Source organism: Carassius carassius, chromosome 44 (genome assembly GCF_963082965.1).
Source record: "Carassius carassius chromosome 44, fCarCar2.1, whole genome shotgun sequence".
In the NCBI taxonomy this organism is placed as follows: Eukaryota; Metazoa; Chordata; class Actinopteri; order Cypriniformes; family Cyprinidae; genus Carassius; species Carassius carassius.
The window spans coordinates 26,093,119-26,105,925 of NC_081798.1; the positions used below are offsets into that span (position 1 = coordinate 26,093,119).

At 39.4% G+C, this 12,807-nt stretch overlaps 1 protein-coding gene across 9 annotated transcripts in view; it reads left to right on the forward strand.

Annotated features, from left to right (window-relative positions):
* Positions 1-9,396, forward strand: part of atp2b2 (ATPase plasma membrane Ca2+ transporting 2) — a 166,515-nt gene extending 157,119 nt beyond the window's left edge. For 6 of the 9 annotated variants that reach the window (XM_059538272.1, XM_059538264.1, XM_059538267.1 and 3 more), the window contains one exon: positions 7,259-9,396. In XM_059538272.1, coding sequence (XP_059394255.1) covers positions 7,259-7,567 — 309 coding nt within the window. In that variant the 3' untranslated portion in view covers positions 7,568-9,396. Of the gene's footprint in view, positions 1-4,138; positions 4,188-7,258 lie in introns of all 9 variants that reach the window. The other 3 variants (XM_059538268.1, XM_059538271.1, XM_059538270.1) reach the window with 2 other exon arrangements.
* Positions 9,397-12,807: the final 3,411 nt, after the last annotated feature.

Sequence of the window (12,807 nt, forward strand, 5' to 3'; positions counted from 1 at the left end):
AGTTCATTTGAAGAGAAGTGAATCAAAACAGGTCGCCATATACAGAACTATTTATGACAAGGTAAAAAGGTCATTGTTTTACACAACCATTAAGGAATTTTAACTAAAGTATTTTGGCAGACATTTCATGAATTTACTAAAGGATCATTAGCAACCTGTGGAAAATGGCCTTTATGAAAATTCTCCATGGTTTTACTACAAACAAAACCAAAAAACCATGGTTACTACTATTAAGCCATGGTAACTTTAAAACTTTAAACCATGACAAATTAACCATGGTTTAACTAGTATTTGTAGTAAAACTGTGGTTATACAAATGGTAATAAATATGCCAAAAAACATGGTTACTACACTTTTACTACAATAAAACCATAGTTAATTTACATAAGGAGGCATTAGATGTCCCCTCTAATCACACAAATTCACCTCGATATACTCTTACAAAGTAAATCGAAAACAAGGTACACACCACATTATGACTTGTAATAAAACGCCATACAATTCCCAGATTCAGATGTACAAGCTTTTGATAAAGATGATTTGTTGGAACCTTTTAATTACAGTAGTTCTGAGTTTACAGGTCCTTGGACAATTATGAAGTATGAAGACATTTCATTATGTTAATTGTGAGTTTTAAAGAACCACTGCACAATCTGGCCGGATTTAAATTTAGTCATTTAGCAGATACTTTTATCCAAAGTGACTTACAAATGAGGACAATGGAAGCAATCAAAATCAACAGAAGAACAATGATACGCAAGGGCTATATAAGTCTCAGTTAGGTTAATGCAGTACACGTAGCAAGTTTTTTTTATTATATAATAAATAAAAAGAAAACAGAATATAATTTATTTTATTTTTTTGCGATTTTCACAAGGATTTGTGCTCAGGTTTCAGTTAAGGGATGATAAAATCTCGGTTACATATGTAACCCTTGTTCCCTGAAGGAGGGAATGGAGACTTTACATCAGTGACTGACAAATTGGGATCTCGCCTTAGAGCCCAATCACTTTCGAGTGTTAACAAAATAAGCCAATGAATGTTGGTGTGTGAGCTTTTCCACCCGCATCCTGCCCTGCAGCGAGGGTATATAAGGTGAGTGCGTGCAGTCGCACATTCAGTTTTTCACTGAGGAGCCGAGATGGTGTGCTTCTGTGATCCCTCCTCAGAGGAATACACCAAGGAGGGGCTGTTGCGAGGAGCATCAGTTCTGGGAACCAAGTCCAACTGGGCCAGAATGGCACTATTAAGAGGACCTGCTCCTCGTCCTCTCTGACCCTGCACAATGTCTGTGTGAGAAGGCTCACTGGGGGAGACGCATACTTGTGTAGGCCCAGAGGCAAGAGGACATGTCCGGAAAGGCAAACAGGTCTACCTGAGTGTCCGAAAAGCATCTTCAGATCATCTGGACTGTCTCAGGGTGGAGTCACCATTCTCTCGGAAGGGCAGACCAGCGTGAGAGCTTGTCGGTTACACGATTGAGCTCGCCTGGGATGTGAACAGCGCGAAGCGACCTCAGATGCTTCTGAATCCAAAGGCAGGGATGGCGGGCGAGTTGCGGCATGCTATCGGAGTGTATCTGGTCATGAAGCCAATGCTGAATCGTTCTCATATGAAGCAATCCGAGCGGCGTGACAGCAGCAGTGGATGCCATATGCCTCAGGAGCATCTGAAACTGTTTCATTGGGACTCCTGCGCTGAAATAACTCCAGGTATCCTCCACTGAGAGGCTTAGATTGACCGAGTCCAATTCAATACTGAGAAAAGATATCCTCTGCACGGGGGAGAGTTTGCTCTTTTTCCAGTTGACCCAAAGCCCCCAACCGGCTGAGGTGGCAGAGTACCACATCCCTGTGTTCGCACAACTGTGCTCGAGACTGGACCAGTATGAGCCAGTCATCGAGGTAGTTGAGAATGTGAATTACTCTTTCCCTCTAAGGGACAAGGGCTGGCTCCAAGACCTTGATGAAGACACGAGGCAACAGGGATAGCTCGAAGGAGAGGACTTTGTACTGCAATGCTCATCCCTCGAATACAAAGTGGAGAATCGAGTACATGTCATTCAGATCGATCGTAGCAAGCCAATCATGAGGACTAACGCATTGGAAAATGTGTTCCTGTGTTAACTTCTTGAATGGGAGCTTATGGAGAGCCCAGTTCAAGAAATGCATGTCCAGATTAGCTGCAACCCACCTCCTTACTTGGGTACAAAGAAGTACGTTCTGTGAAATAGTGTATTCAGCATTGGTTGGAGGGGTCGGCTGTATCGCGTCCTTTGCCAGTAGGAAAACAATATCTGCCCTCATGCCAAGAGCGCAGGCCTGGGGGGACGCCTGGAGAATTGAATCACATAGCTGAGGCCCTGCCACCTGCTGGCAAAAGAAGAAGGGGATGAGAGTGGCAAGGCCTAGCATCACACACTGCCATCCTTGTTCTCTTGCGACTCAGAGATAGAGGAAACTTATTCTTACTGCACTGGCCATAAGCCTGTGGTGGAACAGAAATTTTACTTAAAAAGTTAAAGCCCTCCTCCGGGGGAAGAGCAGCTTCCTCCATCTCTGGGTCACCCATCTCAGGAGTGGTTTTGCCCACTGTTTGGAGGATTTAACAGTGGCTGAGATGGGTGGCACCGTCTACCTGTGGGGGGCTCGATATCATGGTTGAGCTTTCCTTGTGGAGCAATTTTTCTTTTTTTGTCGCAGAGGACAGACGCCCTTGGCGATGAGTAGGCTAAGGGGTAGCCCCTAACAGCTGGTAACACATTGAGGCATGCTCTTTATAGCTTTGGCTTGCTTCTGAACTGCGGACAGCTGCTGGGCACAGTCCTCAAATTAGAAAAAAAGTAAATTGCAGAGTGTCCATCGCATACAAAGCAGCTTATCCAGCGACACTGCAAGCCTTAGCTGCTGTTATCTTACAGGTGCTGGATGGGACCTGCGGACAACACCACCACGTGGCAGCACCTTGCAGGCATACACTCCAACTGCACACTCCACCTGGGGAATCCCCACAAACCCCTGACTGCCCCACCGTCAATGGTAATGAGAGAGGAAAAACTTTAGGCAGATTTTGGATTGTTTGGCCTTCCACACTGGCACTAATTTTCTTCCATGCTGCCAAAGCTTTTCATTCACCTCCGGAAAGAAAGGCGCAAGGGTGGGCCAAGGCTATTGCCGCATCGCACTCTGCCCTCAGAAACCAATCTACCAACCACATCCAGAAATGCAAAGACAGAGAGATGTCTTCAAAACAATGCTCACTGCCTGCTAGCTCTTTTAAGGAAAAAGCTCTTTTAGCACTGAAGCACCCAGGGGAATGGTTGCTGTACGGCAGGACTGATTGATAAGCCTGTAGCATGCACAATGCAGAGAAAAGCTCTTTCAGTAGTGACCACTGCTGACGTGCCGTCACACCAACGTTCTCTAAAGAGCTTTCATCTGGTTGGTTGCTTACACACTCAAATGATGATTGCAGAGCAGAATCGTGAGAAACACTCGCTGTGAAGAGAAAAGCTAAATGTGCGACTGCACGAGTTCTCCTTATATAGCTGTTCTGCGGGGCAGGGTGCGTAATGCAAAGATCGTCCTAACATTCATTGGCTTGTTTTGTTAAGACTCAAAGGTGATTGGGCTCTCAGACAAGATCTCAATTTGTCAGTCGCTGATGTAATGTTGAACGTGACAAAAACCTCCATTTCAACCAAGGCTGATAAAAATGTTAAATTAATTTGTAGTCCTATATTCTATAACTATACTCCTATCAGTCACATGGCACTAACGGCTCAGATGACTGACTCAAAAAAGGTCTGCGGTTCCATAAGAAATTCTGGGTGTTTTTTTTTTAACTTGCCATAGGACAGTGTTATGGCTCCAACAGCTACTGTGGGAAGATATGACAGACATTTCTAATCAGACTTGACCCATTGGCTCCAACGGAGATTTGGCATTACACCGGAGCATTCCAAACAATTTATTATTCTTAAGACATAGACAATTAGTGTATTGTCAAAAGGCATCCCTGAAAATCTGCTTTGCTTCTGATTTCCTCTTACTCTTCATGTCACTGTTTATCAGATCATCTTTAACCCACTTCTCAGAAGAACATGTGTTTCAATGTACCATGTGTTTGTTTTCCCCAGAGTGCTAAGAGCCCTGGACTAAGGGTGCAGCCTACGAAGTGAATTTCAGGTTGTGAGTCCCTCCATTGTCCGTCGCAAAATTGATGTGAACTAATATTCCACCAACAAACTCACCAGGCTGGGTAAACATTCAAGTATTGCCAACGGTACCATTCCCCACTCAGCTGTAGCCTGACATGTTCTTCGAAACACTCTAGGTTGCATTGTTAAAGTTACTCTATTGGTCACGGGAGGCTGTTTTCTTCCCTTTTTCCTTTTTTTTTCTCTCCACACAGCAATGGAGACGTGTGAAGAGTGTGGCGATTCCTCCCCACAGTCTTGTCTTATTTGTCGTCTGTGTGATGTAGATCCGAGGCCCACAGCGACCCATTATGTCTCATGATTTTACTCTGTTGGTCGTATGATACTGACAGCTGCAGAATCTCACTAAACCTTAGGCCAGTCTTCATCTATGTGATTCCTTCTGACATTTGTTTTCATCTGTCATTCAGACCTGTTTGTGTTGGCTTTGTAAGTTTGCTCTTAGCTAGGTTGAAAGCGTGCTATTTGCTACCAGAACGCAAGGTAAGAATCGAGTTTAATGGTCATTAGAGGTAGTTACTGATATTGATAATTTAATGTTCAACAGGTCAGTATTTGGTGGTATGATAGAGGCTCTGTTACAAACCCTAATGAGCTCCTAACCTTTGCTTTGGCATCTTCCTTCAAGAGAGGTTTACACGGGCATTGGCAAAGTCTGCAAGTTACTAACTTTCAGTTGGGGCAGTTCATAGATGCAGGTATATAGTTTGAGTAGGAGTGTTCTCTAGTTACCAACAGTATAGACACTTAGGGTTCGTTTTACTATAAGCTTGGACCAGCCAAGTGCAAATATTGTTGCTAGGATTAGGCACAGAGAATGGAGAGAAGGGTACAAATGAGAGGATTTTTTTTCCACACATATTAATTTATTTGGAATGCCAGAAGAAAAACATTATTCGAACATATCATTTGGCAAGCCATGTTATTTTTAAATTTATTTTAGAAAATAAAAGACCCCTCAACTAGGAGTCCCTCAATAACAGGTCTATCAAAAAAAATTTCAGCCCTATATTTTTTTGCCTCCGTTTCTTTTCAACTTACTGTGGTTTATTTATGTCTTTATTCTTTATTTGTAACTATGCTAATTTGCGGAATATTGCATCTCTCGATATGTTAGTGGTATGTTGCGTCTGTGTTCTTTAATTTGTGTGATGTTAGTAAATCCCCAGCAGAAATTTCCATGCCCATCGGCGCTTTTTTGAAATTGCACTCTCGCGCTAATTTGCCTAGTTTAGTAAACAGGCCCTTAGAAACTTTTTTTTCTTTTACCCCTTAAGGCAGGGCTGTCCAATCCATTGTCCTGGAGTTTTTATGCTGAGCTCACACTGCTTGATTTTATTACTCGACGACAGGTTTTGTGAAATTGGTGACAAATGCCTGAAATCAGAGGCAAATTGGTGCGTTCACGCGAGCTAACAATCACGTTGTGTGCAATGATTTCTGACTGAAATCTACATCGACGATGAACTACAGCCAATGAGAGACCAATATACAAGGCAGAGGGATGTTCAGGGAGGAGTTATAGGCCAGAATATCAGTATTTTAATAGATATATTAACAATTATATCATACAGAAACAAGCACTAACATTTGCTTGACCAGCCACAACATCAGCATAACGGTTACTACAAAATGATTTGCCTCCAACTCGGTTTGCTGAACACCCTATCCTTGTTCCCTGAATCTCCCTCCTGCATAATCTGTTTTACTTTTTGTTGTTGTAGCTGGAAATCAGCTCAAAGATAATTTGCGGGCTATATATATATATATTTTTTTTTATTTTTTATTTATTCTAGTCTCGCTCAAGAACTCCAGGCTGACAGACGCAGGTTCTCGTGTTATTTCCTTATCACTTCTCGCGTGTGTTTTGTTATGAAAATGTAAATGTCTGCGATTCTTCCTATTGTGAAGTCATGCAACGTGAAATGCTTTGAAGAACTGAATAAGATACAAAAAATTCTCAAGCCCCATCTTGAATGAAAATGAACACCAAGCTTGTTGCAATGCATTCTGGTACTGCCTTATCAGTGTGAAGGACATTAGAATTCGCCAGAAGAATCTGACATTTTGCTGTCTAGGGTAGGCCGCTCATGAGATTGTGGAACAGGACCATGGACTGTTTGCATCATTAGTTTAGTGTGACAATTATGCCTAGATTTTTGTAATTGCTTAATTGTAACCTTTGAAGCTAAATATTTGCTACTCCCAACTAGCACGTAAAATATTTCTAGGAAGTCTCAGTTCCACACAGTAACAACTCATTAAGTGATTCTCCTATTTTTTTGTGTAGTTCCGTGAATCTGACCAAAACTCTTCGGCCTATACTTGAGTGTTTACACAGAGACGCATGGAGTTGTTGAAAGAACAGACTTGTGTTTGTTCTCATCTCTTTTCTTATTCCACAGTCTGTGTGCCTGTGTTCATCTCCACATGGTGTTGTCCCGAGCTGCATGTTGTGTGTAGTCGTTGTGTTGGCTTGTCAAGCTTTTGGTTCGCTTCCATCATCGTGTTGTGACTCTATGCTCTCGAAGCATAGGCTCTCTTGTCCCTGTCATCATCTATCTAAATGTTTGTAGACAACTTCTCTTTTATTTGCCTTTGACTTTGGGTTTACCTTGAAACTCATCCTGGATCTCAATATTTAATCTACTCCTTTTACCAACTTTCCACGAGATGTGTTCAACTTGCATGATATTTTGGATTTTCTTTTTTTTTTTGTTCCATTTTTGTTGAATTAACAATGCTTGTCTCTAGGTATACAACACTTTGGACCATATTCTGTATTGTGTACTGTACGGGACATAAGAGCATTGCCTATGTTTTCCTTTCCAGTCTTTTTATTTTACCATGAGTTTAAGTTATGTTCTTTTTGATGCAATCCTTAAACTGTGCACGGTAGAATAAGTTAATTAGGGATGCATTCCAAATGTTTTTGGTGGGTCCATGGCCTTTCCCTCCTCCTGTTGTCACTGTGCCACTGGGGGGGGTCTACCGAGCTCACTTTCCAAGCCTTTGACAGCGATCTCTTTCCTCTCGCAGATACGTGTTGTGAACGCATTTCGTAGCTCCCTCTACGAAGGCTTGGAAAAACCTGAATCCAGAACCTCCATCCACAATTTCATGACTCATCCAGAGTTTAGAATAGAGGACTCCACACCTCACATTCCTCTCATTGACGACACCGACATTGATGACGAGGCAGCCAGGAAGAACTCCAGTCAGCCCTCATCTCCCAACAAGAACAACAACGCCATCGACAGCGGCATAAACCTGACGACTGACACGAGTAAATCTGCAGCTTCCTCCAGTCCCGGGAGCCCGCTTCATAGTCTGGAAACATCACTTTAGCCACCTCATGTGGGAGACCGCTCAAAAATCATCTTGGACTCTACATTTAAAAGCGCTCCGGAGTGCACACGAACGTGGATCGTGTACTGTTGACTGTATGTGTGGTAGCGCCACATTCTTTTATCGAACGCATGAATGACGACTGACTCGGACGATCGCGGAGCGTCTCGAGAAACAATACAAGAGCGCAAGCGCAACGCTCCCACATCCTGAGGAAACAACAGACTATTATGAGTAATTTAAATCGATTTCAGCTATTATCGTTGCTCCTGCATGAATGTACATTAGCCAGGTTTTTATTTGGAAACCTTAATTTTATTTAAACGGTTTTGATTTGATTTGATGGGATGTGCGGTGGACTGCTATTTTAAGACAGCTTCTCTGATTCACTGATCTGTGAGTATTGTGTGTGGCATGTATCTAATTGTATAGATTTATTTGGTTATTGATTAAGGTGTATCCAGGTTGCAGGACTCCGAACTTGCACAATAGATTTGCACCTGTTGGAAAAAGAGATCCCATGGAAATTTATTAAGCGTACATATATATTTATAGACATATTATAAATATATATTTACAGAGTTTAACTTTATTTGTTGGCATGTTGCCTTGTTCTGCTTCAATAACTACTTTAACTTATTTATGTCCTAAAGAGAATGTAATTTGTTTACAAACCTGTAGATATGTCCTGGTTTCTTTGTAGGGTTTAAAACTTCTTTGTAGGGTTCAAAACCACACAGCAGACATAGTTGGAACAGCTCACGTTGTTCAGTACTCCTGTAATATTCGACTTTAGATGTATTATTTCCAATTGTGTGCTGGACTTGACTGCTATTTTGTCAAATAATGTAGATATTTTTAGAAGATAACAAAAGAAACCGTAATATAGTGGGATATATCATTCACGTGGCATCGAAGTATTAAACAAGTGTCGGGATCAATTGCTCTGAGCCCCCCGAAAATATACAATCGGTTTGGCTAGCTTCGAAGGTTTTGGCGATGAACTTGTGGTCTGCCTCAAATGTGAGCAGATATATCAGGTTGAATTTAAATATCTTCTTTAGAAGTACATACTATTTAAAATAAAATAGTTTCAGTTCTGTGTGACCATAAGAAGCTGCGATGGGTTTTATGTTGGAAACATGTAAACTAAGTTATATTTGGCATCTCTGTATGGAAATCAAAATTGTGTTCAAATATTGTGATTTATTGTGTTGATTCTTCTTTTTGACATTTAATTTGTATATTTCTTTTGGTTAAAGGAAATGGACCCAGCTGCTGAGCTGACGACACTTTGAACAACTGAATTATGTCATGTAACGATACAAAAATAAGGAATGTTGCTTTTGCCTCTTTTCTTAAAAAAAAAAGAAAAAAAAAGAAAAACCCAAACCAACAACAACAACAAAAAATATATCTATATATCTATATATAAATTTATAATCCTTTTCTGCACTATCAGGATATGAATGAATTTCTGTGGTGTAAATTTAGATGTGCTTCTGTGTTCAAATCAAGCTTGTCTTCCTGCAGTCAGTAAATATACTCTAGCATCTCAACAGTATTCACTAGTCGATAACTATTTATTGTACTCTAGAAGCGAAAGGACAAATGGGGGTCTGTTGGAAGGCACACTTATGAAGTCACCCATGTTATTCATTGATATTCTTTGGAATTTGAAAGGCATGATGTCATACACTTAATATGCAACTCATTTTTCTCCATATCTTAAATTGAAAAGTTGTTGACAATTTTACTAATCGAGATAAGGTGCACAAGCTTTAACTGTTAGCTCAGGCATACTCAACTAGAGAAATATAGATGAAAAACTGAGACAGATTTGCATTTTCACCCCCAGAAATCGTTTGCCTTTTATGATGTTAAAGGTATAGTTTACTCACCCTCACGCCGTTCCAAAAGCATTATGAAAGCTTCACAGAAGTGAGCTGCATGACTTCTATTCTTTTAAAGGTGACATATTATGAAAATCTTTTCTAAAAAAGACTTTTCTAGCTTTTAAGTGCTATAATCAGGTGCTTGGTGCATCTACCAACCAAGGAAACGTGAAAAAGATTAACCTAGTAACTTTGTTTTGGTAAGTCTTTTTCTGCAAGCATCTGAAAAAACGAGCGTGTCTGATTTCACTCCCCTAGTGACATGGCAAAGGGATCTCATTATAATATCACTGCCCCTTAATCTGTAAGTTTCCACCCATGGCATTATCATTTTGATTTTGCAAGCGACAACAGTGTATCACTTCTAATGCCATTGCGAAAGTTTGAGCAAAACTGTTCTGTCTTTGGCTGCACAGACGAGCACAGAACACTGTATAGATGGTTTAAAATGCATGATTTCAGTGCAATAAATAGATAATCAGAACCCAAACAAAGATGTTTTTTAGCAGGTACAGGCTGTAATGTCAGCCCTATTCTGAAAAAGGGGGCGGGGTGGAGCAGCTATTTTGCATTTAAAGAGACAGGCACAAAAAAACAGCTTCCACTCAAAATAGGCATTTTCAAAATGATCTAATGAATGATCTGTGAAGTTTAAGCTCAAATTAGGTAATTTGAGCTTAAACTTCACAGACACATTTTGGGGACACCTGAGACTTATATTACAAATTGTAAAAATGGACATAATATGTCTCCTTTAAAGACATATGAAACAACAGAAGTAGATTAGAATAAAGGAATTACCTACAGAAAGTCGTGACCTCCTCTGTAGCTCTCCTTGGTGTGTGAGAGATAGCTAATGATGAACAAACTGATCTTTTTAATTGATCGGCTGATGGGTGAACTATCCCTTTAACACATGTCAAAGCCCCATTCACAGTCATTCTGTACACTGACCAAAAGAATCACCTCTGACACATTGAAAGGCATCGCAGGGGAGTTTCTCTGAAATGTGTGTGGACTGCATGACTCCAGAAGAGATCTTTTACAGTATGACTGGCCACTTCAGTTGAATTCATTTTAGTTCTGTGCCCTGTGTTGAAGGGCCTAATAACGGATGCAGTTCAAAATGCTTAACTAATAAAACGGAAGGATGGCAGCATTGTAATAATATTGAATAATAATATTTCTTGCAATACATCAGCTTCTATGTACTGTAGTTAGCAGCATGCGTTTTGTGGAACAAAGAGCATACGACGCCACAGGTACTTTTGGCGCACTAGCAATTTATGGGCAAATGAAAAGTGTTCATCCATCTTGTTTTTATGAATTTTATAATCTATACAATAATTGTAAATAAACAAACTCAATGTCTTTGTTCATTTAATACTATGCAAAAAGTCAAGCTTTCTGATTGTTTCTCATCTACCCTAGAGTGTGTTGCTGGAATGTTTGTGGTCAACAAGTCAGTAAAACAACAACGGCAAAACAATTGTGATGTAAATGATTTTCTAGCCTGAGAATATGAACTGACTCTTGTTGCTTCACTGTCCATACCACGATTCCAGACAGGAGCGCAAGTGATACAAATGAAATGAAAGAAAAAAATGACAAAAAACAAGCACTTAATAAATTCCCAGAGAAGCATGAACTCGTGTCCCATGAGCAGTGTGCGCGCGTGTGTGTGATCTTTTATCTGTAACCTATGCTTCTATGTGCTGGGTTTGGTGCAGACATTTCACAGCTGCAGCACCATTGTAGTACATGAAAGTTAAAGCTAAAGTAAGATCTTTAGTCTGTCTGCTTTAATTCACTGGGATTTCTCCATGATATCAAGTGTGGCTGTATACGGGGCCGCTGTGAATAGTTGTACAGTAGTTAGTTTGAGTAGATATTTTTGTTGTTTTTATTTGGGCTATATTGTAACTATATTTGTTATCATATTCAGTTAAGCCATTCTTAGAAGTACATCTTATTACACTTTATAAATGCACTAACCTAATATTAAACCAACATATACAACATGTATCAATTTTGGAACTAAAGTTCCTCTGTTACAGGACACATCTTAAAAACATAAATAAATAAAATGCAAAAATAAAGAGGAGTTCAGTTAATGAAGAGCATTTGCCATACAGACACTTGATCTGATTAATCAAATTAATTAATCAAATGAATGCCAGTTTTATTTCAGAATCATAAAGATACTAACTAAACTTGTTTTTTTTGTTAAATTTTCTGCTTTCATTTTGGTTTTAGTTAAAGCTTTAGTAATTTTGTTGTGGTCTTTTGTAATTTTATTGGTTCTTAATATTTATTATTAGTATTACTCATATTTTAAATTTGTCTATAGTTTTTATTGATTTTATGTCAGTTTTAGTTTGAATTATTTAAGCTCATTAACTAAAGAGAAAATATTTAACTAAGTTTTAAACTATGTATAATAACTCTGTGACGGCTGCTAATCTTAAGCCTAACCACAATGTTATTTCAACCCCACCTCAATAAGTTTGCAATGCATATCTTTTAAATAAAAGTAAAATCACACACAGAAGAAAATATCCACAAAAATTGATAAACATTTCTTAATACAGTACAAAAGCAGTTCTGAACAAAAGCACAGCGATATTATATCCATACATTCTCCAAACCACTTCTCCTCTGTAAACTCAGTATCTCAGGACACAGATGATCTTTTTATATTTATGGGTCATTCCACGAAATCGGTGCCTTTACCACTTGGAGAAATTGCAAATAATTATATTATAGTTAAAAATAAATAAATAAATAAATGTAATCTACTTAAAATAATAATAATAAATAAAGAAAACAAAATCCATGAACTAGATACACCTTAAAATCACTAGGCTATGTAATTTATTATTTTATGACTAGTTTTCTGCCTAATGTTCTGGTATTTTGTCAACCCTGTTATAGACACAAGCATTACTGTCAGGGATCTGGAAGAAGCACCCAATCGCGGAGTAAGTGACAAAGGTTTATTACAAAACAGAGAGATACAAGAGGGTAGTAAGGTGTGCAGGTGATTTAACGGCAGGAACACAGTTAACAGAGAGATAGCTAGGGAACACCTTGGACATCAACTGGTAGAATAAGAGCAGAGGAAGTGGCAAGACCAAGCAACAAAATAAATAAGAAATAATTACCAATTTAATCAATGCAACTAACTTAATATCAAACAAAAGATCAGGACTAGAAGAACTGAATAAACACTCAAATAAAAAAAAGCAATAAGAAGTAGTGATGTTCAGTTCTTGAACAAATCTTTTGAGCCGGTTCACAAAGCGAACTGAATTTAACTTTAGCCCCGGGTTGATGAGTTTATTG